Here is a 25388-nt window from a genome sequence, read left to right on the forward strand (position 1 = left end):
CAACTATCTGGATATTATATCGCCATTGTCTTACTAACTTCCTCCACTGGGTGACCCCGATATGTTTTTCTCGATCATCTTCAAAGGGATTTTATTCCGTCTCCCTCCATCCAAGGACCGCAGCCGCCAGAGCATCCCCAGCACACTCGCTACAACCATCGCCTCGGACTTAGATCTGTGCATGGCAATGAGCAAATTTTCCCTCAGTGATCACCTAAAGGTTCAGGGACGCGAGAGGCTCATTGCCTGTGAGCCCCTTTCTTTTCAGAAGAGCTGCTCGGTCTTCCAGAAATGCTCGATACGGCGCCTTCGGGACTGTTTTCTCCTCGTCCTCCCACACTTCATATCCCGTCTGCTCCCAGACTTCAAGTTGCCGGGTAAAATTGGCACTTGGGTTGACTTTCTGCTTGGATTGAACAAATGTAAGAACATCCTCTAGCTTCAGGCCGTACTTGCGCATGAGATATGCAATGATGACGGTTGGGGAACGTGATATCCCCAGATCACAGTGGACCAAGACAGCCTCTGAAGGTGTATCGCGCGGCTTGTCACTCGATTCGTGCTCATGTTCCACTGGTAAAGTAGATGATGATCGTAAGGCTGGAGAAGCCATCTGGTCAATAAAGTCACAGATGTCGCTCATATGTTCCAGAAGGTCCTGGGTTGACGAATCGGCGCATTGGACCCATTTGTGACGATATTCTGGGATCCCAGCTTCTCTAGTAACGTTATTCCACCACACCCATCGAGCGTCGGTAAGGGAGACTATGGCGTTGATACGATTCTCTCGAAGCATGTCTTGCTTGTACGAGGCCTCGACGTTACCAAGGAAAAGGCCAGGGACAATCTCCCTCATCCGGGCTGCAAAAGCCATTTCCCATCTCTTGTTCCTTTCCCGCGTCGTGTCGTCTGTTTCCTTTTCGTCTTTTCCATTTCTCACTTTGTCGTCCGGTTTCCCTCGCTCCAAGCGCTCATTGGCATCATTACTTATGCCGCTAGGCGATCCGAATAATGCAGCCATTGAGTGCCATAAGCAGGATAAAACTTGCCGCTGCTTTGAACTTGGTATTTGGCAGGTGAGAAGGGGAATCAGAGAACTGCAGTGCTGAGAATCACAAGCGGGGTCAGCAACTGTTGACATGACCGTATCACATGAGCTGTCCCTGCTCGTCGCTGTCTTATATACAGCCAATTTCGAAAGATCTCGATCAGATTTGCTAAACCTGACTATTTTATTTCCTTAACTCCAATCCCTAGTCAGAATGAAGATCACTACCGAGTAGTTATCCCTTGCAGTCTGTCTCTTCAGTTTGTTAATAGCATCACATCGCATTTATGTACTAATCCGAACGTCTTCGAGCATTACCTGAGGCGGCTAAGCGGTCCAACGCAGCCGTGAATGCTACAGGCACTATATGGAGGAGGGAGTGAGATCTGGTCTAAATCCATGCATGCTTGCTGAGTGTAGAATATAGATCTTCGCCGTTGAGTACTAATACATTTTCTAGCCAACCATTTGCAACAACGGAAATCAAGCATCTCTTAGATGTTTATCGACGCACCGCTCCATCCAGAAGAGTCTCTGTATGGCCCCAAACCAGTTTCGGTATCCCCTGTTCCCGATACTGCGCCAGAACTTTTGTACTCGGTCTAACCTCTCCCTTCCAATTCAGTAGATAAGCACCACTCCCAATTTCCCCATTAGTGCCTGTAGCCGTATCTCCAGACTCAACCGAAACTCCTTGGGACGCGATGCCCTGTTTAGCCGGGTAGCGTGCAGAGCTCAGATGGAATAGATGTCGCTCGCCAGTCTCGCTGAGATTCACGGAGAAGGGCCACATGAACGGCCACATCACGTAGTTGTAGAATGTTGAAATGGGTGCAGGGAAGCTGTTTGTGTAGATATTGGTGCCGACAAGACCCGGATAGACGTGAATGAAACTAACGGCAGGGTGGGTGTTGGCGAGGTGTTCCATGCTCAGAGAGGTCATGGTAATGGAGTGCTTGTAGGCGTTGAGCAAAGAGAAGTTGTGCTTGAGGTCCAGGTCGGACGTGTTGATGGAGTACTCGAAGCCGCCACCGTAGACACTGACGACACGGCTTGGTCCGGATGATTCAAGAAGAGGGAGGAGATTCTGGATAAAGCGCATGCGGGAATAGTAGCGGAGAGCAAAGAGGTAGTCTATACCCTCAACAGTATCTGGATCATTCGTCAGCTGGAAGATATCACAATACAATTTAACGCAGAATCATACCATTGCGCCCTCCCAAAGAGATACCCCCAGGAGTCATAAAGAGAAAGTTCAGCTGCTTCTCCCGCTGGAGGATCTGCCGGCACGCGGCATCGACATTGCGCACTAGCGATACATCCGTCTCGATAAAGTGGAAGCGACCCTTGGGACTCAGTTGCCGCAGTTCAGAAAGAAATGGACTGGCGCGAGCCTTGTTGCGACCGATTATATAGGCCGTAGGGCTGTCGGCGTGACGAGCCAACTGGCGCAGGGTGCTCTGGCCGATGCCACTGGTGCCACCAACGAATAGGGCAGTTATGTTGGGGAGGGCACGAATGCCAGCGTTGGATGCTTGTACTGTCTTTAAGGATACCATTTTCAGATAATACGAAATAGAGGAAGACGATCGGGGCGTTTCTTCCTCAAATACCTCCAATTACTCCCCTAGGCAAGCCACCTCACCTCGGTGATCCTCCGCCGAAGGATCAATAAGAGCGGTCGCTCTCGATCCCTCGATCCTCCGACAGGAAACCAGAAATTGATTAACAACAGCTATTCGTGCATCATTCAATTAGATCCGAGCTGACGATATGCTATACTATAAAGCTATGACCAGTGTAACGATCGATCGTCTTGTCTTCCCCGGCGTCGATGCGCTGATCGATTGCTACATGCCATGATATCTCACAAAACGCGGATTCATGATCTACGGCCTACAAGGAGTACTATTTGCTTTATCGAATGGTTTCAACTCTCAAGTACGCGACTCCCCGGTCAACGGTCAACGCTGATAGATGCCACCGACAAGGCCGGATCAAAGACCGCTACCGGGGCGTCGAGGACCCGCATATTGCGTTCACATTGACGAAAACGACCTAGATGACTTTCTTTCTATATTCAGCCAACTGATCTAAACGAGCCAACGATAGTGCTTTTGCCCGCTCTTCGCACGCTCCCTTCATCGTCGACATCGTCTGGCAGCCTCATGCGCATTACGGGCGGAGCTGCGCAAGAAAACCGCATCGCAAAAGGAACACCGCAGCTTCGCGGATTCGCCCCTTCGCTCTCGCTGATGTCGTATTAAGTTACTTCGATTTGAAAATAATCGGCCGTTGCAACAGGATTCCCAGCAGCGTAATGTTCCCCGCTTCTCAGACCCAGAATCTCGATTCGGGAGAGAATTGTCTGGTTGAGTGGCCGATGTAGAAGGCTCAGGTCGGTCGCTTATTTGCGGGGTTTGATTTGGATTACTGCTCGAGATGGAATCAGTGCCATTGTGATGATCGCAGGAGAATGTCTTACCTGGAAGACTGCAGCTCTTGCAAGTCTTGTCGAAGAAGCCGAAGTTCTGAGATCAATTCTGCTTTCGATAATGTTGTAGTAGTTGTGTTCTGGTCCGAAGTCATCGGCCTCATCCCGTTACTCATGGAGGGAAAGTTAGGTTCATCTTGAAAAAGACTCCAGGCTTCCCTGTAAAACTGTGTTAGTTGTTCGTTTCTTATTGTGAGTCATGGTATGCAGTACCGATATGTGGCCATGTTGATGATAGGGATAATATGGCAACAGTCAAGAGGGACAGCAATAAGAAAGTACAGAGGAGGGAGTGAGTATGGAGTAGTCTGATTATTTGAGTGAACTGTGGGTGGCTAGTGTAAAACTACTATTTAGATTGATTTTATTACTGCTATCTTTGCACTTTACAGGGCTACATTAGTAACCAACTAACTATGCCCTTTCCTTAGTCTGTCGGGCTGTCGCAGCACTGAGAATATCTTAAGATGAGTCTGGCGCGTGTGCTATGAGTACAAAAAGTAGAGTATTAAGGAATCGACTATTTTGGTCAGACAAACTCTTTCCAATGCAGTTGACCTTCTGAAATCATGGCAGATCCTCTATTGCTTCCAGAGTCCAGAGTAATAGCACTCGTCGTGGTTGCCTTTCGCTTCTCAGTTGTTCCACGGCCCCTTCCTGACAAGTCTTTCCAGAGGTCAATGTCCTACATTCATCGGAAAACCAGGCATTTTTTATCTTGCTACATCCTGCATTTATCATGGTGACTGGCAATTGACATATATATCCTGCATTCGTCGTTGTGTATGTAGCTGGCACTTTGTTGACAGCCTTTTCTTCTTTAACCCAGAAATCTCCCCTGAAACGCTTTCCTTAAAGTACCATTAGCGATGCATTCTATACTCTTCTCGTTCTCACTCCTCGCGGTGGCTGCTGGCGCCGTTGCAGCGCCGTCCACGGCAAATGATCGTCAACCCTTAGTCTCGGAGGAGTGCTTGGCCCGCTTGAATGGGCAATTGCCGTACTATGTTCCTCCAAATTTTCACTTCTCCGGTACCGTTCGTCGATACTATGTGGCAGCCGAGGTTGTGACTTGGGATTATGCTCCGACAGGTATGGAGTCTGAATGCACATCCGTCCATAGACACTAATTGAGGATATGAACGTGTAGGCTGGGACAACTGGCTCGGTGTACCCTTCAACGAGTCCTTCCGTGCTCAGACCTATGGATACATCGCCTCGAACACGAGCATCGGAACCAGATACGACAAGGCGCTGTATAGGGGATATACCGATGAGACATTCGAGACAGAATCTGACCAGCCAGACTGGCTTGGGTTTCAGGGACCGATAATCCGCGGCGAAGTCGGCGATATGATCGAGGTTTGTTATTCACAAATCAAAGACATTTTCTCGGAGTATACTAAGATTTGGCAGGTCCTGTTCGTCAACAAGATGGAAGAATTCTTCTCGAGCATGCATTCGATGGGGCTGTACTATACCAAATCGTCCGAAGGTAGCGTATACTACAATGGGACGAGTCGCGTTGAGGTAGGGGACGCAGTTCCACCAGGAGGATGCTTTGTCTATAAATGGTGCCTTTGCCCCAGTTTCTCAGAAATACCTGACATGGATGAAGATTTGATGCCTAACAATATCCCTACAGGCTCGTTGCAGACAACTCCGCTCCGAACCACGGCCTCCAGAGCCGAATCTGGACCTACCATCCATATGTCAGCATGTATCAAGACCAGGATGCTGGTTCCTATGGGCCTGTTATCATTTACAATCGGGGACAAATGGAGAGGGTCATGCGGCAGAATCGTGAATTTGTCCTTCTCTACACAGACAACCAGGAGTGGAACTCATTTCTTGCCCTGCAGAACGTCCGCAGGTACCTGCCTGGCATGGCGTCGCAGGTCGCGAACTTGTCGTACCAGTATCCAAATGTGACCGATGGCCGGGGGAATTTCAGCATCTGGTATCCGCAGTTTATCAATACACCAAAGACTAATGTGACGTCTGAAATGGCGCCAAATTTCTTCCCAGTAAGTTATTTCTCCGTTTCTTGAGACATGTCATGCAATTCAATCACTGATACATGTCTTATTCGCAGCTGAACGGCTATATCTACGCCAACAGCCCGCCCTTCGAAATGTGCCTGAACGACAATGTAATCTGGTACCTTTACGACATGGGCTTTGACACCCATGTCTTCCATATGCATGGCGATAACATCTTCGATCCCGTCTCGAACACCACATCTGCCACCGTCACCCTGAACCCTGGACAAATGAGAACAGTATTGATGACTGCATTCAACCCTGGATGGTGGCAATTGATTTGCCACTTCACTACACACCTGAGTAAAGGAATGGAGGCGAACTATATTGTCTATGGTGGGCCCTATGGGGAATGTCCGCTGGAGCCATTGGAGAGGCCCTAGGAGTATGAAGCGAAGGCCAGCATTACAAGTGTCCGGTGTGCTAGCCCCTGGCTAAGCCTAAAACACACCCTGACTATTTTTATTCGTAACTATTACTTCTTTTTAATTGAGAGTGCACACTGAGAATCTCAACCCGCCGAACCCAAACTCCATCAATCACGTCGTACATGTAGTTTCACTTGGTATTTATCTGTGCTGGACCGCGATCTTAGCTTGCCCCAGGTAATCTAGTGCCGGGCTATTCTGTATTTCCCAGTGAGAAGGACGACGCATGGTTTGGAGACAGTCAAGTGATTTTCAAACAACAATGACCGACCTTGATCCACTGCGAAGACTAGCCCCTTGGGGTCTATGCTCGGCCAGACTAAAGCTGCAAGGATCAGTTCTTAGTGCGGGCTGACTGGCAAGTGAGGCTAATTGTTGTCTCTTCTGAATTCTCAACGTTCGCAGCCCCCGTTTCTCAACACTCTGAACCCGAGTTGCCGTATTATTGATTTCTTCGTCATTCGCAAGTCAGGCACTAATCTGTCTGGTGGCCAGCGTGGTTTATAAGCCGTTCCATCGCGTCGACCGTGTCTGGGGTTGCTTAGATGCCCTCAACTCTTGTGGAGGGGAGGTGGGGTGGTAACTAGCATCTGCTGGCTTCTGTCAGCTTCCTGTCACTTCGTGTTCTTCGTTCCTCCTGATATTTTACTTTACTCCGTTGGAGTTGGCTCGCAGTAAATTCTTCATCCGATCGATATCCACAGTATGCATCCATGGAGTTTGGGATAAATACGCCTTTTTCACTTCCCGACAATGAAGCTGTGGAACCAGGTAGCGTGGGCATGGGAGGAGAGCAGCAGCAGAAAATGTGAGTCAAATGCATCGATGCCGGCGAAACAAAAGCTTTCTTTTTACCAATCTCTTTGCAACTCGGCAGCAATATTACTCGAGCATGCCAGCCCTGCCGCGACTCCAAAGTAAGATGCGACCAGCCGAACCCTGGCAGGCCGTGCCTCAGGTGCCAGAAGTCTGGCAAAAGTTGCATTGATGCCACGAGCCAACCAGGGAAGAGACAACGACAATTAAACGAACATATCCTCGAGATCCAATCGCGAATCGAGTTGATGTTGTCCTCCGCAGAATTGGAGGACAGCGCTGGGGATAAACCTCCGTCCGGGGACACCCTCCGTTCGCCTTCAGAATTGTCGCACAACACCCAACCGGATCGAAATCTGCTCATTAACGGTTAGCCTGCAAAACCAGTACTGAAGAACCGAGTTATATTCATCGCTAACCGGCCCAACTCCGTCCGCGGTAGGCAGCCCTAGGATGGAAGATCTCGAATCTAGTATACAATCATGGCTCGCCGACAACATCACCGACCTCGATGACCGTACGACAGAAACGATATTTGGTCGCTATTTGACCAACATGGCGCCCACATTCCCGGTCGTCGTCTTTGCGCCAGGAACAAAGGCGGCCGACGTCCGAAGTGCTAATCCTCTTCTTTTCCTGGCCATTCTCGACGTGGCCTCGTCGGGATTCTGTGCGCTTGAAACTCAGAGGAAGCTGCGGAAGCTGATTGTTCAGGCATATGTTCATTGCATGCTCCGGACGGAACAGTATACAATCGGATTGCTCCAGGCCCTAATTGTGTCTGCCACATGGTATCGCACGATCGAGCCTGTAGAGCCCGGGGAACAGATGGACATTTACCAGATTAGCCACACCGCAGCGAATATGGCTTTGATCATGAGATTAGGGGAGACTCTGAACGCCAGATCTGGGGGTAGTTCCCAGGCTGAGTCGTTGGAAGCTCGGAGAGTATGGCTAGGGTGTCACTACATTTGCTCGAAGTAAGGAAGGCGAAAATGAAAGGGCGTCTCTTTGCGCAGCGGTGTTAACGTTGTCTATACCAGCACCTCCATGTCCCTTCGCGCTCCGAACGTCATGAGATGGACCCGTCTTATGGACGAATGCCTGGAGGTACTGGAAACTTCGCCAGCTGCCCTTCCATCCGACAAGGTTCTGTGTCGGCATATCCGTCTGCAGCATATAACCGAAGAATTTGCGATGCAATTGTCTGTGGAAGAGGCTTCTTCTCATGATAACGCACAAACTATCCAGGTTCAGATGATACATCGTGCTTTCAAACGGCAGCTCAACGAATGGCGTAAGGACGTTGCCGATGGCTGTTGGGACGGTAAATTTTCTTTCCTTGCGTCAACAGTGAACAACAGTGACTGATGGAGATTCGTTACAGAATCCCTCGAGTTCTCGTACTATTTCTCACGCTTATACATAAACGAAGTGGCTTACTGTACACCGACGAATGATGATGTTACCGTCGGCTCGCCGTCTATTGTTGCAATTGAGACACATGCGATTCCCGAGTTTTTGGAAACGACAGACAACATCTTTCGAGTGTTCACCTCTCTGGATATGTCGACGATTCGAGCCCTACCCGCGATGTACCTGATCCGGATAATCTACACATTCATGATTTTGGTCAAACTATACTTTGCAGCAACCAAATTACCAACTGACGATGCGCGGTTGCAAGTCGCGCGACTTCAGGTTTCCCATCGCCTCGATCGCGTTATCCAGATGTCCGCCGGATGGGGTCCTTTGTGGCCCGCTACGAAATTAACCACCGTGTTTAGCAGAATGCGGTCGTGGTTTGAAAGCGGAGACGGCAATCCACGGAGGTTGCAGCAGGCCGGGTCTTCGCTCACTCTATGGGAGTTTAGAACCCCGTCCCTGAATGGAGACGCGCACGGCATGGACATGGTCGAATCTGACTTTGGCGTGGATACTCCGCCCTTTTCACTCGAACAAGCTCTCGGCACTGATTTCTCGACTGTCCCTCCGTTTCGGCCAATGTCTCCCACTACCGAGTCTTGTTTCCCACGAAAGGAAGCCCCTGGGTTTATGCAGGATGATGCTCCACTTAATGCATGCGATATCCCGGATATCGAACAGATGGATGAATCTGCTTACATGGGTTTGGACTGGAGCCAAGTTCCAGACATGGGCTTTGACTTGTGCAACTTGGACACGCCCTTCTCCCCGATCCCAGTCCCGAATCCTGGCTTTGATCCAGGCGCACTAATGAAGGAAAATTCTCAGATAGAAAGAAAAGACGGCGGTTAGAGACTGCATTGATACTCATACGTAATTCTGTTGCCTGCTCTCTCTATTAGGGAAGGTATATAATTCCGACAACCATGATCATGACGAATGGATAGAATTTCCGTCTGTTTTTCATTTATGGCAGTAAGATGCGACTGGGCTATATTCTCACAAAAATAGGATAGGGATGTACTTCACCTGAGTCTAAGCAGACCTCGACAGTATCAAGTCTGCTCCTCTGGGCTCTGGCAGCGTTGGCCATTTGCTGTTGTGCCTGAGGCTCCAGTCTTTCTACCCCACTCTGATCCTGGCTAAATGAACCAATGATATCCGGGCAGTAGTGGGGCAGATCACCTGACTCGCAGCATTTGCATGTGATGATTGAATCTGTCAACAGAAATCCTTATCGGGCCACTGTTGATGCGCCTGCAAGGGGAATCCCTGCTCAGATGATCAGGCAAATTGCTACCTCCAATCATGCTGGTCTCCGATGGTCTCACGAGCAGTTGCCTTTTCTGTCTCTTCTCCTCTGTACTCTGTAAGTACCTATGATATGATATCATGATAGAACGTGGTAAGCACCTAGATAGATAAGATGTGGCAGATGTCTCCAACTTCCCCGCTGATTGGGTCTAGCGGGGAGTTCATCCGTAGCCATCGCAAGGTACTATTTTCAGGGTTTCCACTTCCATCCGGCTCTAATTGGTTCTCTCCCAGAGCTTCCTGAGGCCAGCTTCCCAGATTCACTCATTTCTTGCTTGCTTCTTCCTCAACAAAAGAAATTTGTCCTCTTTGCCTCTTTCTTGTTTCCCATCCCCAACCTGACAGGTAAGTTTCTTCTATCCCACGTCCCTCCACGCCTCATTGGATCATCTTCTCACTTTGTCCACTAACAACTTCCAGATTTCTCTTTGCTTTTTACCCTCTGCCGCCGACACCGCGGTGGCCTTCATTCGTTCTTCTCGTTACTTCTCCACATCACCGCCTCTCCCCCCGTCCCACAAATACCCACCAACTCCTCGAAACCGACATCCTCAAAAGTGTCAGGACAACGGCCTCAGTCCGAATTGAAAGCTGATACACTCAATGTCTATTCTCGATACCACAAAAGACCTCTCGGCCCTGTTCACCAAGCAGGTCCATGCGACTCCCGATGCCCCCGCACTAGAAGATGACTCCACCATATACACCTATGCCGAACTAGACAAGGAAGTGGATGCTCTGGCTCAGCGTCTGCGAAGCTATGGAGTCGGACGAGATAGTCTGGTTGGCGTGCTTCTGCCTCGGAGCGCCCATTACGTGATCGCCTGTCTGGCCGCTCTCCGTGCAGGAGGCGCATTCCTTGTTCTGGAGCTGGCTTACCCTCCGGATCTCCTGGCAGACGTCCTTGAAGATGCGAAGCCGGTGACTGTGGTGACTCACCGCGCCGAGGCAAACAAGGTCAAAGCCGATGTGCCACTGATCGCTCTCGATGAGCCCGCGACAGATGCCAATGGACACACCAAGGAACCATCGACTCCTCTGCCGGCTGGGGATGACCTGGATCGACTGGCCTTTGTCTCGTATTCCTCGGGAACTACGGGCAAACCAAAGGGAATTGCCAATCCACATCGAGCGCCTGTGCTTTCGTATAATCTCCGATTCGGCGTGCAGGATCTGCAGCCTGGCGATCGGGTGGCCTGCAATGTGTTCTTCATCTGGGAGATTCTGCGCCCATTGTTGCGTGGTGCCACTGTCGTGGCGGTTCCGGACGACGTGAGCTACGATCCCGCAGCGCTGGTGGATCTCCTGGCGGCCAAACGCATCACCGAAACTCTCATGACGCCAACGTTGCTGGCCACCGTCCTCGCGCGTCACCCCCATCTCGGAGCTCGGTTGCCAAATCTACGCACGTTGTGGTTGAACGGCGAGGTGGTCACGACTGATCTCGCTAAACGGGCCATCAAGGCTCTCCCGTCCGCCCGGCTACTGAATTGCTACAGCGCATGCGAAACACATGAGATTGCCTGCGGCGATATTCGGGAGATGCTGGATGACAACACCCCGTATTGTCCAGTGGGGCCGCCTCTGGATCCGAAGCACACCTATATTCTGGGTGAAGACGGCAAGACCGTTGCCGACGGCGAGAGTGGAGAGCTCTTTGTTGGAGGGCCCCTTCTTGCCCGCGGATACCTCAATCTCCCCGATACTACCGCCAAGGCTTTCACCGCCGATCCGTTCGACTCCACACCCGGTGCGCGCATGTACCGCACCGGCGACCGCGCTCGCATTCTACCTTCCGGGCTGCTGGAAATCACCGGTCGCGTGGGTGCGATGATCAAGCTCCGTGGCTATTCGGTGGTTCCTGGTAAGGTTGAAAACGAGATCGTCAAGCACTTGGCGGTCAGTCATTGTGCCGTGATCGCGCACGGCGAAGGATTGGATCGCCAGCTGGTGGCGTACTTTGTCCGAGACCAGGACAGTACCGATCGTCCGGTTGTCCAGATCAACCCGTCCGGTCACAGCCCGGCGGCGCGACAAACTTTGGCGCCGTACCTGGCTCATTACATGATTCCGGCCCTGTGGGTGGAAATGGACGAACTGCCGACGCATGAGGTGTCGGGCAAGGTGGATCTGAAACGACTGCCTCCTCCGCCCGCTCCCACTCCGGTGAATGGCAATGGGGCCAAGGAGAAGGATCCCATCGGTATTGACCAAGTAGCAGCCATCTGGGCTACGACACTGCGAACTCCCAAGGCGTTGTTGAAGCCGACCGACAATTTCTTCGACCTCGGCGGTCACTCACTTTCGCTGGCCGAACTCGCGTCGAAATTCTCGCGAGAGTTCGGTTTCCGTGTTCCCATCGCGCGGTTGGCCGAGAACTCTACCCTGGTCGGTCACCTGGAAACTGTGCGTGCTATCCGAGACGGTCACACCGCTGCAGTGCAGGCCGATCTGCCGGCTGTGCTGCGTGCAGACGCGACGTTGGATGAGGACATCCGGCCTTCTGCTGATGTGAAGATCCGATCCGTGACCGATGCACAAACGGTGCTGTTGACCGGTGTAACTGGATTCCTGGGTGCTTTCCTCCTCCACGATCTGCTGGAAAGCACATCCGCGCACATCATCTGTTTGGTGCGTTTCAACGAACCCGCCAACGATGATCAACCTGGCGGTGTGGCTCGTATCCGTCGCAATCTGCTCGATCTGGGTCTTTGGCGCGACTCGATCATGGAACGCGTCGAGATCCTGCCTGGTAACTTGTCCCGGTCCCGCTTTGGTTTGTCCCCCGAGGCGTTTGACGAGCTGGCCGCTCGGGTGGATGTCATCGTCCATGCCGCTGCTACTGTCAACMTAGTATACCCCTACGCAGCCCTGCGTGGTCCCAATGTGGGAGGAACCAGAGAAATTCTGCGTCTGGCCAGCAAGGGCGGCGCAACAGTACAGTATGTTTCCACCAACGGAGTTTTGCCCCCGTCCGGTGAAAAGGGATGGCCCGAGGACGCCATGTTACCCGTGGAAGACGTTCCCACCAAGCTGCTGGACGGATATGGACAGACCAAGTGGGTGGCCGAGCAGCTGGTCCTGGAGGCCGGTCGCCGCGGACTGCCCGTCAAGATTCACCGTGCGGGCACGATCAGCGGTCACAGCATCACGGGAGCGGCCAATGCGTGGGATCTGTTGTCGGCATTGATAGTCGAATCCGTCAAGCTTGGCTACGCACCCGACGTCGACGGCTGGAGGGCCGAAATGACTCCGGTGGACTTTGTCAGCAAGGCGATTGTCCACCTGGCCACGCAGACGCAGGCCGACCAGACGATTTTCCACCTGGGTGACCCGGATCCGGTAGACACAAGACAGGTGTTTGACGCCCTCACGGAGTTGGGATACCCGACCAAGCGACTCGGATGGGATGAGTGGGTAGCGCTTTGGACCGAGAAACAAGGATCGGTCAAGGGAGGCGACGGTGCATTTACTGTTGACATTCTGCGAAGTGGTATGCCCACGGTGGAATTCCTGAGGGGAATCGTCGTGCTCGACAACGCGGCCACCAGGCCTTTCCGAGCGGTGGTAGAACGGCCCAAGGTTGATCGCGCATTGTTAGAGACCTACACTCGCCACTGGTTCGCTCGTGGATGGCTTCCCAAGGCGCCTGCCCGGTTGGGCAAGCCTCTTGCCGCCATTCGCGGCCCTTTGAACGGCCGTGTGGCCGTCATCACCGGCGCGTCATCCGGCATCGGTGCCGCCGTGGCCACCGCCCTCGTGCGCGAAGGATGCCATGTTGCACTGGCAGCTCGCCGCATGGACGCGCTCGAGTCTCTCCAGCGGCGGCTGTCCGGCCAAGGCAGCAAGATCCTCATTCAGCGCACCGACGTCACCGACCGTGCGCAGGTGGAAGCACTAGTGCAGGCCGCCAGCGAGCAGCTGGGTCCGGTCGATATCCTGGTGTCCTGCGCCGGTGTCATGTACTACACGATGATGGCCAACGTCAAGACGGACGAATGGGAGCGCACGGTCGATGTGAACTGCAAGGGCCTCCTGCACTGCCTGTCCTCGACGGTACCCGGCATGCTGGCCCGCGGCAGCGGCCACATCGTTGCCATCTCGTCTGACGCCGGACGCAAGGTCTTCCCCGGCCTGGGCGTATACTCGGCCAGCAAGTTCTTCGTGGAGGCGACGCTGCAGTCGCTGCGGTTGGAGACAGCGGGAATGGGGCTGCGTGTGACAGCCATTCAGCCGGGAAACACGGCCACCGATCTGCTTGGGATGTCGACGGACGCGGAGGCGATCAAAAAGTACGGCGAGCCGTCGGGGGCGAAGATTCTGGACCCGGAGGATGTGGCCAAGTCGATTGTGTATGCGCTGCGACAGCCGGCACATGTGGCGGTGAATGAGGTCCTGATTGAGCCAAGAGATGAACCTATCTAGACATACCGGTTTAGAGCTCACTACTAACTTTATAGACTAATTGATTCTGTTTACGGCCATCCTGAAAGTAAGGAGAATATAGCTAGTAGCTATTGTTGGGGTTGGGCAGGTGAGGTTATCGTTTCTGACAGAGAGGTTAGAGTCTGGTATGACAGTTTCTATGGAGTAGGTAGCTCGTTATAGATAAGCATGAACACAATGGGCAAATTGCGCTATAATTAGAATCCACACATGGCAGAGTCGTTCCATGTGCCCGGGGCCCACGAGGGTGAAGATTTGCATCTCCCGTCATCAGCAGGGGCGCTGATTGATGGAAATGATAGATCAGATAACGAAATAGATTGATTGAGCCCAACAGCCTATGCAGGGTAGAAATGCACAATAATCCGTCGGAAATGGGGCTGAAAGTCGAGGGCCGGCGAAACACGGAAAAAGACGGGCAGGGGAACAAACATCTCCTGCGCCGTAGTCCCAACAGGCTAGATCGCTGGGCTGACATTGCACCAATCGCACAGCAGCAACACACTGCCAGGTCGGGTATAGATGCATTGCCAAGATGATAGTCTCCGTTATTGTCAGAAGAGAGGCGAACGGGTCTGGATTTCGCAGCTCAAGGGTTCTGGGTCTGACAGTGTTGCGAGGACCTTCCAGAGACCAATTTCCTAATTCGTCTCGAGCTAAGAGACTCTTGGCAGTTCTTGACACGCGGGAGATGCTGAAGGCCAGAACCAATTAATCAAAATAGTATGGCCTATTCGGTTGATTCACCTATGTCATGACCGCCGTAGTGGTGCCAGTGCCAGTGTCACAAGCTTATATATGACTGCGTTCTCTGCGCCCTCGTCCCTCGAGGCAATTAGTCGACATCTCAGTTCTACGAGTGAGAATAGTAATGGACATGTACCCAAATCCAATCACCCTCCGTTCGCAGCAAGACATGCCCTACGACCTCCGCCCCCGATCCCTACAATGGGATGAAGTCATGGACAACGACTCCAACTGTGCCCTGTCGCCAACTATAAGCAGCGATCTGCGGTTTCCAGGAGTACATATGTCCGCGCAGCAAGAGATGTTTCTGCTCTCGCCGCAGGCAACGGCCTACCTCGGCTCGAACCAGGATTCGCCCGGCGAGCTCGGTTGTCCTGACGTCAATGCTCCCTCTAATGTATGGATTGTCCACCATCTACAGAGGAATAGTGAAAGCTAAATAATGAACAGCCCAACCGCCGACAATCACAAAACCGCGAAGCGCAGCGCCGATTCCGCGAGCGGCGGGAACAGGAGCGCATCCAACTACGGAAGAAGATGGAGGAGATGCGGGCGGAAAACGACGCTCTGAGTCGGCAGCTGGCTGAGGCGAAGAGTGCGAATCTCAAGCTCGAGGTGGACAATGAGCGGTTAACAAAAGAGCTGGAGACGTTGCGGCGGCGGTGGCAGGATGTGCTGCGGTTGATGGCGGATATGGTGCAGCAGGAGGAGGTGGGGGAGGGGGGTTCACCAGCTAGTATTTCCAGTGGCTCCTCGTCCTCATCGCGGAAGGAAGTGCATGGTCTGAGGAGTTCAATCATGATGCAGATGCTGGTGCTGTTGTTTGATGAAAAGGGCGAAGAGGGGCCTCATCGGACGATGATGGCGAGATTGGGGGCTTTGTCTGGGGATCCGTGATTATGATTGGTTAATGACCGTTGCATGAATGGAGTTTTGCTTTTCTTCACAAATTATCAGTTGATTAATCTGAGTCTAGTTCTAGTGTCTAGTGTTGTAGGATATGCTCGACAAAGGGCCCTCAGTAATGACGGTGGATATACCAGCCTCCCAATTGGGAAGTGTGTTTCACCCCTCTAATTGGACTATTTCGAGCTCCTCCATAAGCCACCAAATCCATCTGCCCAATTGCCATCGAGCCCAACAAAGTGGTGCAGATGTCCGCACGCTAGTCACGCTAACCACAGCAGGAAAATACTCCCACGTCAGCTTCCGGCTGTGATGATCAGAAGGATCGGATCGACCAAGGACCCTTCGTAGTCAGAGATTGACCGTGGTCTTGCGTGGATTGCTCGCCATGACCCCACGAGGCGGCAAACCGCAGCAGATCCTCTTTGTGGACGGCCCCTCGCTGGGCCGAGGTGGTGACGCTAAATCCCGCAACACACGGTCAGCTCTGATCCGCCGCCGCATCTCAGAGAAACGGAATACCTACCGACAGGTGGAGGAGGCCAAGCGAGAGCAATTGATTGCCGAACGTCAGATACGGGACGGGCACTTAGCGGCCCAGGGGTGTACCTGCCCTGGAACGGTCAGGGACCAGGATCTGGCCCTAGGATCTTCCGAGCCTCAGACTACGGGGATCAGAACTAGCGTAACAGTGCCTCAAAGTCAGACGCAAAACTCAAATAATGACGGAACTCTTTTCCGCATCTGCGAGACCTGTGGAGGAGTGCGTGTGCCTGACCAGACGCAAGGCAGCACCGCGGGCCCGTCTCTGAGCCTTGTCTCTAGCAGGATAGATCCCTTTTCTCCGGTGGATGCCACTGTTGGACCAAGCGTAGACGATATCCTTCACCATGGTTGGTCTACTTGTCATCTGCACGATCCCGAGACAGACTAACATGACTAGCGTTCATGAATCTCTGGCCCAACTTCCGCCTTGACGATTACGCCAGGAGATGCTACCAATCGCGGCTGGCGCCGAACTGGGAAAGCAATATCCTGATCTACACCACCCTATGGGCTGCGTCGTGCCACCGAGACGTCCTGCGCATTAGCTATGGATCCAATCCCGTGCTGGACACCCGGGATCAGCTGTACTACAAGGGCCGACTCCTGCGGCTGCTGCGCGAGCATGTGGCCGACTATACCAACGAAGAATGGCGAGATGGAGTCATCATGGCCATCTTGCATCTGGCTGTCAACGAGACCACGAGACGAGACCTTAGCCGCGACCCAAGCCCGTTCACGCCTCCGTTCGTGAATATGCAGTCGCTATCGTTCTATGGCAGCCGGGATTATCACTCCACACATTGGAATGTCATCGTTCATCTGCTGCGCCAGCTGGGCGGGATCCAGTCGATCAAGCTGTTCGCCTTGGGCTGGTTGATCACAATGTAAGTGGCGTCTACACTCTCGACTCTCTCCCCATTGACCGTGGATTATGCTAATGTCGTCCAGCGCGGATCTAATGAAGGCGGCCCACGCTCTGACCAAACCACTTTTCCCCCGCGTCGATGTAGAAGGCAACGAGATCAACCTGCCGTCTCCTCTGACTGTCTTTCCCCTCCCGGACGACCCATCCACGATGAAGAAACAGGGGTTCAGGGAGCTGTTATCCTCCTGCCCGCCGGTGCAAGGGCCCATCGTGGACGTCTTCCTCCACCTCAGCGAATACTCCACCCTAGTGCAATGGTACTACAATCGCCACCTCGATCCATCAGACTGCGACCGTTTCGCCGACGTCCGCAACCAAGTCCACCACGCCATCTTCAGCCTGCCCGACGAGCATGACCCCGTTGAATCCGTCCTCGATATGTGCGAGGTATCCCCAGATGACCTCTCCGTCTCCCATGGGCTGTACCTCACCTGCCGACTGGCAGCGAACCTATACGCAACGCACGTTACCTTTCCCCTCCCGCGGTCGGCCCTGATCCGCGCTATGATCCTCCCGCTTCTGGCCAGCAAACTCGATCAAATGACGCAGGTCCTGTGCAGTCCGTTGCTTCTCTGGTGTGCCACCATAGCGGCCATTGCGGCGGAAGAGATGCCAGAGCACGCTCGGCTAGTCGAACATGTTGAAACACTCTGTCGGGGATTGAATGTCACGTCGTATCCACATTTCGTCGGGATTTTAGAAACGTTCGCCTGGGTGGACGTCGCATGCTCGGAGGGATGTCGTCGACTGTGGGAGAGATTAGCAGTGCAGTCTTCGGAGGGGAGTGCTTTATTTATACAGCAGGCTCCGGGCCCTTTACAATAATAAAGCCCTAACGATGTAACGAGCTGAGTAATGATTACTTAATGCTTTAGTATGTCAGACCACGGGCCAGCATTTGCAACCTGATCTTTTAGCGTCGTGTTATTCCCTTTTGGGAAATGCCTTGTAGGAAGGCCATTGGATGTGGTATTTGACACCCCATAGCGGTAACCTAGCAGTCCAGTTGGAGGTCTCCATAATGCCGATGGGGAAATCTCTGCAATTCCGGCGAAAGCAGATATTCCCGAAATATCCCCTGCCAGCAAATAGCCCCGGAAATACCCCACAACACGAAGTTGTAGCTGCTTGTCTTTAAATATTGTTTGTCTCGAGGGATTGTCAGATCAGGTATCAGCGAGTTGCTGACAATCGCCATAGATTCGAGCTGGCTGAAGAGAAGACATTACACTCAGACTGTGCGGTTGAAATAAAACCGCGTTTTCCCTTTATAGAAGACTCCTATCATGTAACCAGAAGAAGAATTCGTTATTATCCCTAATTGAGAGCACACCCCGTTGAGATACAGACCCGTATCTACAAGCTCACTTCTTCCCCCCCTGCTCAGCCCTCAACTCCACCCCAGCTTGCATCTGCCTTGCATCCTCCCTCGCCTCCACAATCAAAACCGCCGGATTCCAAACCCACAATACCAAACTCGCAACAAACATCAGCGCCGCATCAAGAATAATCGCATACACCTCATGCGTAAACAGGTAGCCCCGCCACCCATTCACCAGCTCCATGCTGCGGTACACCCCCCGCGCAACCATACACGTCACCGCAACCATCAACGCCAGCGCGATCTGCCGCAGAGCTGGATTCCGGGATATCGGCCCCAGCCCGCGGTAGATCACGTACTCGAGCAGCGTCGCAAACACACAGGTTGACAGTAGCTGCCAGAGGATCCCGGCTACCATGGTGTTGGTTCCCGGCCAGGGGGAGGTATTCTGGCTGAAGGCTGCGCCAGCGAGGCCGCCGCCCACGGCTTGGAGGAGGAGGCTGAAGAAGTCGACTGTCATGAAGATGAGGAGGTATGACTTTGGGCGGAGGGGGGATTTGTCCTCTCCGATGAGGGGGATCATTAGACTGAGGACGCCGTAGATGCCGGCTGTTGTGAAGGCGGGGGCTATCATATCGTTACCGTTATGGCTAGCTTCTCGATAGTGAAAACGAAAGGGAAGTGGAGGGACAGTGGTTACCCATGATTAGTGCGGCCAGCTGCATCTCGAGCAGCTTGACAGAGTACGGGCAGCGGTATGCCACCGTACGGGCCAGCCAGCCGGTAAATTCGCCGAAGGCACCCAGGGAGAAGGCTAGTCCGAGCCAGATGTTTCGATGCCGGAAGGATTGCCACACGTGGCCGACTGTAACTCCCGCGAAGAGGATCATGAAGACGATTCCGGCTACGAGGGAGGGACGGTAGCCGAAGGGAGTGGGAATGTTAGGATTATAAGGGAGACAGTCGGCGGTTTTCTCCATGGTTCGTTTCTATTTTAATGAAACGATGGATTAGATGGTATGCACGATTATCAGTCAATTTATCAAGACGAGCTACGGGGCTAGATTCGAGGGAAGTCAAGCGTACATAAATGGAGCAACACCCTGTAGTTAGTACGACTTTTAAAGCGTCAGCCTAATAGTGAGGGGATGTTGGGAAAGCAACGAGTCATGGCTATTCAAGAACCAACCAATATTATCATTATCAGTTAACAGACCACAGGATAATAGCTAGGAGTAACTAGGAACTAGGAACTACCGTTTAACAAACTGGCTATCCTCCTCCAACCACTTCTCAAAATCCTTCAGACCCGGATGCATCTCTCTCAACTTCGCAATATCAGCCCGGAAGCCATGCGCATAGAACCACTCAAACATGACCCTCATCTCCTTAACCATCCACATCACAACGTAGCAAACCATCCGGAACGTCGTCGGCGCCTCCCGCCCCGTCCTCCGCCGCATCGTCTCCTGCATATGCTCATACGTAAGCACATCCCCCGCCAACGACAGACACCGATTCCGGTACTCAGCCGGGTTGAGAAACGCCTGCGCAGCAAAATACCCGATGTCGCTGACAGCAATACACTGTAGCGGCTTTCCCTGGAGGTACGCGTCCCACGCCGTCACGACAAACCGCCCCAGAAAGTCCGGGGTGATGTTGTCGAAGAAGAACACCGGCCTCAGCACCGTCCAGGACATGTTTGCGGCGCGCGTCCGCTCGAACAGATGCTGCTCGATGCGGTGCTTGCTGATGAAGTGCGGGATGTTGGTCGCGTTGTCGGTGGATGCGTCCCCGCCGCGGTCGACGGACGTGTACACGAAGTGCTGGACCTTTTGGGTCAGCGCTTCGTCGATCAGTGCCGTGCCTTGGCGTTCTTCTTTTTCGACGGTTTGGCCTTGGCCCATGGGGATCTGCTGGTGTTAGCTGATTTCGTCCCAAAAGAGTAGGGATGACTAGGTGAGTACCTGCACGCTGAACACGCCCCAGATGGGCTCGGACGATACTTTGTGGGCATTTTTGAAGATTCCTGCTGGGTCGTCGAGGTTGCCCTGCACGAGTTTGATCTTGGGGGATTTGTCGGCTAGTTTTTTGGCGGATTTGGACTGCGGATTGCGGGTGACGGCGAGGATCTCGATGTCGGCGTCTTCGGCTAGCAGGGCGTTGATGACGGCGCCACCCTGTTTGCCTGTTGCGCCGGTGACCAGGATAGACTTCATTTTCTATGATCACTATGCACTGGTTAATTCGTCTGGTTGATTTGACCGGTTGATCATTGATAATGGTCACATATTTAATTAAGGTGGTTATGGCGAAGTTGTCATTCTGATGTCAGACCCTCCGCAAACCCAAATAAGGATGATGAATCAGCAGCTCTAAAGTTTATACATGCTTCTCTAGTATACACGAAAAGAATTAAATATACACAGAATAGAATTACACCTTGCCAACACCGGCGTTGGCAACAACCTTGGCAGGAACATCCGCCACAGCATAATGGCCCACCAAGCTCTTCTTGTACGTAGCCGCCTTGGTCTTGACATCCGCATCCGTAAGGTCCTGCCAGGCACCGGACCCCGTCAACCGATTCCATTCGCAGATATACCCGAGCTGATCCAGACAGGCGCCGGCCGCATTCACGGTGCTGGTGGTGTACAGCTTGGCGCCCGACTTCAGGGAGGTCTGGGTCAGCGGCGTGTTGACGTTCTCAAAGTAGTTGCCCTCGAGCAGCACCCAGGTGTTGGTGTCGACGTCAAAGGCATGCCCGCCCACATTCTGGAAGTAGTTGTTCACGCCGTGGAAGAAGATCTGCGACTTGGTGTGGTCGGTTCCCATGTGGGGGGCGCGGCCGGAGACATCGTGCAGCCAGTTGCCTTCAAAGGTGTAGTAGTCCTCGTCGCCGAGGAGGAGAAGAGTCCAGTAGTGCTTGCCGTTGCAGCTGGCGGACCAGGAGGTGCGGCCGTCGAATTCGTTGTTGGAGATGGTGACGTGGCCGGCTTTGCCCCAGCCGCTGACGATGAATTGGCGGCCGGTCAGGGAGATCTTCTTTGTCAGACTAATCCTTTAGCAGAGGGGTACTGAGACATACCTTGTTGTGGTCAATCCAGACCATGTCCGCGCCGTCGAGGGTGATGGCATCACCGCCCCAGACGTATTGGGGGTTGAGATTCTGCTTGATCAGCTTCGTTCGTGGATGGGGTCAAGGATACACACCGTAATGTGAATATTCTGGATAATCACGTTCTTGTTTCCATTGCGCACACGCAGACCCTTGCCCTTGATGACGCCCTTGCTGCCGACACCCACGATACTCTTGTTCGAGCCCACGTCCATGGGTGTCCGCGCGGCATTATCGTACGTGCACGACACCCAGGTTCCTCCGTCACACTGATCCTGAATCCAGGCCTGACCCTTGGAGGTGCCGCCGTTGCAGACAGTCGTGGATGGCATGCTGCAGCATTTGCCCGAGGTGGTGCCCTCGGTGCCGGTGAAATCCCAGGTCCGGTCGATGAGGATGACCCGGGGCGTGTCATCGGTGATCCATTGCACCAGTCTATGACGATTAGTTGTGAGCGATGCAATGTCAGAAGGGGGCGTACTCTTTTAGACTGGAGGGGGCTGCCGGGGTGGCCGAACCACCCCCTGTAGTACCGGCAGCAAAGCCAGAGGGAGAGCCCGTAACCTTGGCATAGGCCTGGAGAGCCAGAAAAAGAGAAAGAATCGCTGTCTTCATTCTGTATAGCTCTTGCCGCCTTGTGTAGTTCTGTCAAGGGACATATGATCGACCGATATAGAAGGGAGCAACAGTCTTTATAGGCAGTTTTCGCCTATCACAATGGACCCTCCATTTAACCGAAGGCGAACGCACTGGTATAGTTGACTCTTCCCAGTTCGCAATCGGCCTGTTTCAGAGTGCTCTGAAGAATTAGTTAAAATTGTCCCAGGGGCAGGCCAAGACTAAGACACGCCATCTGAGACAAGAGAGCCCACGCCCATGGTTCAATGGAGGCTTTTACTGGAGCCGTCTGACGGGTAACTGACTCGCGCTTTTCTACACAGTAATCAGTCTGATACTGCGACTAAACTTTGTTTGTCTCCTACGGATCCACTTGGTCAAAACAGCCGAATAACAGAATGGACATGATGATATATTTGTCTCAAAGTAATATATGTGAATGTATGCACATACAATCTGCATAAGTTTGCACTGATATTGATTTGATCTCAATTGTCAATTGTCGGAGTTGAGCTTCGCAAAGTCAAGATATCAAAGGTTCACATATCTATAGATAGCAGTCGTTATATTCCATGCTAAGGCAAGGATAATGTTCCTTCCGCACGTGGTTCACCGCTCGTCGTTCTTTTGTTCTTTGTTCACTAATCACTGCATCTTCTCGTCCGCATCCACAATGTCCAGCATTCACCTCAGCATAGCAAGAGAGGGTAAGAAGTACATAAAGTGAATCAATGAAAGTCATCATAGTCGGCGCAGGAATCGGCGGACTGGCCTGTGCCATTGCTTGTCGCCAGAAGCATCTCGACGTCCTTATCCTGGAACAATCGGCTGAAATTTTGCCAGTAAGCGTCAACATCTCATTTCCAATACTACTGCTAGGCGGAGGGTGACTCGATAGGTTGGCGCCGGGATCCAAATCCCTCCAAATGGAGCCCGGATCATGCAGGAACTCGGTCTCCTGCCTCAGCTGGAGCAAAAAGGCATGAAACCCGACTGCATGGATCTGCGACGATACAAAGACGGGACGATCATCACCTCGATGCCTTGCGGTGAGTCTGTGGTAAAGGAATATGGAGCGCCGTGGATGTATGTATCTCTCGTTATCTTGGAGCTTGCTAACGTGTGCAGCGTCATCCATCGCGCGGACTACCACCAGATTCTTCTCGACAAGGCTAGAGATCTCGGAGTGGAGATTCGCCTGGGGGCGCTCGTGGAGAAGGTCCTCGTTGACGATACTGCAGTCACTGTGGGTCAAGAGACGATCACCGGCGACGTGATCATCGGTGCCGATGGTTCGTTTCGTCTCCCATCTTCTACCCCACATCCAAAGCTCATAAGACAGGCCTCTGGTCCAAAGTTCGCGAGGTCGTCCTCGATGAACCTCATTTACCTGAGGAAACCGGGGACTTAGCTTACCGCGCTACATTTTCGAGAGCGCAGCTCTCAGCCCTGAATGATCCAGAGGTAAAGGCACTCTGCGAGAAACAAGGCGTGACTGCCTGGCTGGGGCCTAACAAACACGCCGTCTTCTACCCCGTTCGCGGCGGACAAGAATATAATCTTGTGCTACTCCAGCCCGATGATCTGCCGCCGGGAGTGCGTACGACGCATGGGGATGTCGATGAGATGCGGTATGGGTATAGAGAGTGGGACCCAACGTTTGTCTCCGTTTCCTCTGGCCTCTAGCGTCAAGTACTGAACCGGAATAGGTTGGGGAAGATGCTCTCCTGTATCCCGACTGTCCTGAAGTGGAAGCTGTGTCATTTACCCGAGTTGCCGAGGTGGACCGAGGTCTGTTTCACTGGCACATTATTGATGACCTGCTAACGTCTTCCAGGGCTCCGTTACACTACTTGGCGATGCATGTCATCCGACTCTGCCATATCTAGCCCAGGGCGCCGCCATGGCAGTGGAAGATGGCGCAGTGCTAGGAATTCTACTTCATCACATAGCATCCTCCCAAGACTACAAATCCAAAATCCCACAGGCACTGAAACTCTACGAAGACATTAGAAAGTCCGCGACTGCCCGGAACGTCCAAGGCGCCATCCGCAACCGAGGATTGTTTCATCTCGACGACGGCATCTTACAACGACTGCGCGACTTGGTTCTGAGCTGGTCAGGCCTGACCCGAGAGACAGACTGGATTGGACTGATGGCTTCGCGACAACGAGCTGTTTTGGGTTTTGACGTCCTGCAAGTCGTAGAGCAAAGGATGGCAGAGCTGTCCAGCTGATGATGACATGACTGACAATGAATGATAATCACTGCTTCCTCACACCCATAAACCAGTAGATATGCAGAAAAGGCCAGACCATCATGCGATTTCCCGACGTAAACTCCCACCCAGAAACATCCAGACCCGGCTGACGAAGGAGATCCCTCAACTCCTCCGGCGTCCTACACCGCAACGTAGACACAAACCCATCAAACGAACAGACCACCGAGAACAGCGGCACCACATATGTGAAGAAAAGGTGCAAAGGCGAATACCTGTACCGCTGCAGCGTATGGAAAAACGGATACAGCACCATAACCGGGATATTCAGCAGCGAGGAGAAGTTGCGCTGCGCGAACTCGAAAATACTGCCTAGTCAGCATCACCCAGATACCTCCATCTTGAAAGAGAACCTACATAAACGAATCCGCCGACTCAACCGCATTCCTCAACACACCCGTCGCGACCGCATCGTCGAAATGATGAAAGCACAAGTTAAACACCCGACACTCCTTCCCCCCGGCCGCAACCCGCCCACAACACGTCGCATCCCTGGCCTCCGGAATAAACGATACATGCTCTTGCTTCTTGGCAATAGCGGTCCAAGCACCGATCCTCGGGTGCAGATCTGTTAGCACAAATCGCGCGGGCCGTTTCCCCTGTTCCTGGAGCTGAGAGTTCAAAACGCGCTCCATGGTCGATGTGGGTCCTCCTGCTCCGGCGCAGCAATCTACAAAGGTGTAGGATGATGCATCGGACAAGTTTTCAGTGACGACCTCGGCCGCTGTGCCTGCCGGGGAGGTCCGGCTGAAGGGCGGAATGTGTAGGTTCCAGACGCTGGTGAGGTAGGATTGGATATAGGCGATGACCCAGTCCGGGCACCAAGGTTGGTCGCCTATCTCAAAAAGGTGGAAACGGGGAGAGAGGAGCATTGTGAGTGTGTTTGTTGATGGACAGATAGGTAGGGACGGAGACG

At 52.9% G+C, this 25388-nt stretch overlaps 13 protein-coding genes across 13 annotated transcripts; 7 read left to right on the forward strand and 6 right to left on the reverse strand.

Moving 5' to 3' along the window:
• Positions 1-214: 214 nt before the first annotated feature.
• Positions 215-1021, reverse strand: Asppvi_004811 (uncharacterized protein; the record flags this gene model as incomplete). The annotated part of the gene is made up of 1 exon (XM_043300752.1): positions 215-1021. One exon carries the CDS (start codon positions 1019-1021, stop codon positions 215-217), a length of 807 nt encoding a protein of 268 aa, XP_043156687.1.
• A 529-nt stretch (positions 1022-1550) lies between these two features.
• Positions 1551-2607, reverse strand: Asppvi_004812 (uncharacterized protein; the record flags this gene model as incomplete). The annotated part of the gene is made up of 2 exons (XM_043300753.1): positions 1551-2200; positions 2256-2607. 2 exons carry the CDS (start codon positions 2605-2607, stop codon positions 1551-1553), a joined length of 1002 nt encoding a protein of 333 aa, XP_043156688.1.
• A 1804-nt stretch (positions 2608-4411) lies between these two features.
• On the forward strand, positions 4412-5967 carry Asppvi_004813 (uncharacterized protein; the record flags this gene model as incomplete). The annotated part of the gene is made up of 5 exons (XM_043300754.1): positions 4412-4634; positions 4693-4904; positions 4959-5116; positions 5188-5569; positions 5638-5967. The coding sequence occupies 5 exons, from the start codon at positions 4412-4414 to the stop codon at positions 5965-5967; spliced, it is 1305 nt and encodes a 434-aa protein (XP_043156689.1).
• Positions 5968-7281: 1314 nt separating this feature from the next.
• Positions 7282-7812, forward strand: Asppvi_004814 (uncharacterized protein; the record flags this gene model as incomplete). The annotated part of the gene is made up of 1 exon (XM_043300755.1): positions 7282-7812. The coding sequence occupies one exon, from the start codon at positions 7282-7284 to the stop codon at positions 7810-7812; it is 531 nt and encodes a 176-aa protein (XP_043156690.1).
• A 66-nt stretch (positions 7813-7878) lies between these two features.
• On the forward strand, positions 7879-9105 carry Asppvi_004815 (uncharacterized protein; the record flags this gene model as incomplete). Its single annotated transcript, XM_043300756.1, has 2 exons — positions 7879-8155; positions 8216-9105. 2 exons carry the CDS (start codon positions 7879-7881, stop codon positions 9103-9105), a joined length of 1167 nt encoding a protein of 388 aa, XP_043156691.1.
• A 1065-nt stretch (positions 9106-10170) lies between these two features.
• On the forward strand, positions 10171-13992 carry Asppvi_004816 (non-ribosomal peptide synthetase; the record flags this gene model as incomplete). The annotated part of the gene is made up of 1 exon (XM_043300757.1): positions 10171-13992. The coding sequence occupies one exon, from the start codon at positions 10171-10173 to the stop codon at positions 13990-13992; it is 3822 nt and encodes a 1273-aa protein (XP_043156692.1).
• Positions 13993-14929: 937 nt separating this feature from the next.
• Asppvi_004817 (putative bZIP transcription factor) lies at positions 14930-15657 on the forward strand (the record flags this gene model as incomplete). Its single annotated transcript, XM_043300758.1, has 2 exons — positions 14930-15157; positions 15211-15657. The coding sequence occupies 2 exons, from the start codon at positions 14930-14932 to the stop codon at positions 15655-15657; spliced, it is 675 nt and encodes a 224-aa protein (XP_043156693.1).
• A 397-nt stretch (positions 15658-16054) lies between these two features.
• On the forward strand, positions 16055-17962 carry Asppvi_004818 (uncharacterized protein; the record flags this gene model as incomplete). Its single annotated transcript, XM_043300759.1, has 3 exons — positions 16055-16559; positions 16610-17096; positions 17161-17962. The coding sequence occupies 3 exons, from the start codon at positions 16055-16057 to the stop codon at positions 17960-17962; spliced, it is 1794 nt and encodes a 597-aa protein (XP_043156694.1).
• Positions 17963-18501: 539 nt separating this feature from the next.
• On the reverse strand, positions 18502-19438 carry Asppvi_004819 (putative RTA1 domain protein; the record flags this gene model as incomplete). The annotated part of the gene is made up of 2 exons (XM_043300760.1): positions 18502-19085; positions 19159-19438. The coding sequence occupies 2 exons, from the start codon at positions 19436-19438 to the stop codon at positions 18502-18504; spliced, it is 864 nt and encodes a 287-aa protein (XP_043156695.1).
• A 273-nt stretch (positions 19439-19711) lies between these two features.
• Positions 19712-20677, reverse strand: Asppvi_004820 (NmrA-like family protein; the record flags this gene model as incomplete). The annotated part of the gene is made up of 2 exons (XM_043300761.1): positions 19712-20371; positions 20426-20677. 2 exons carry the CDS (start codon positions 20675-20677, stop codon positions 19712-19714), a joined length of 912 nt encoding a protein of 303 aa, XP_043156696.1.
• Positions 20678-20894: 217 nt separating this feature from the next.
• Asppvi_004821 (polysaccharide lyase family 1 protein) lies at positions 20895-22191 on the reverse strand (the record flags this gene model as incomplete). The annotated part of the gene is made up of 4 exons (XM_043300762.1): positions 20895-21500; positions 21547-21627; positions 21672-22011; positions 22058-22191. The coding sequence occupies 4 exons, from the start codon at positions 22189-22191 to the stop codon at positions 20895-20897; spliced, it is 1161 nt and encodes a 386-aa protein (XP_043156697.1).
• Positions 22192-22925: 734 nt separating this feature from the next.
• On the forward strand, positions 22926-24430 carry Asppvi_004822 (putative salicylate hydroxylase; the record flags this gene model as incomplete). Its single annotated transcript, XM_043300763.1, has 6 exons — positions 22926-23036; positions 23093-23280; positions 23323-23486; positions 23537-23852; positions 23904-23985; positions 24032-24430. The coding sequence occupies 6 exons, from the start codon at positions 22926-22928 to the stop codon at positions 24428-24430; spliced, it is 1260 nt and encodes a 419-aa protein (XP_043156698.1).
• Positions 24431-24458: 28 nt separating this feature from the next.
• Asppvi_004823 (uncharacterized protein) lies at positions 24459-25344 on the reverse strand (the record flags this gene model as incomplete). Its single annotated transcript, XM_043300764.1, has 2 exons — positions 24459-24780; positions 24830-25344. 2 exons carry the CDS (start codon positions 25342-25344, stop codon positions 24459-24461), a joined length of 837 nt encoding a protein of 278 aa, XP_043156699.1.
• Between the last annotated feature and the right edge of the window lie 44 nt (positions 25345-25388).

The sequence above is a fragment of the Aspergillus pseudoviridinutans genome (assembly GCF_018340605.1).
Source record: "Aspergillus pseudoviridinutans IFM 55266 DNA, scaffold_3, whole genome shotgun sequence".
NCBI lineage: Eukaryota > Fungi > Ascomycota > Eurotiomycetes > Eurotiales > Aspergillaceae > Aspergillus > Aspergillus pseudoviridinutans.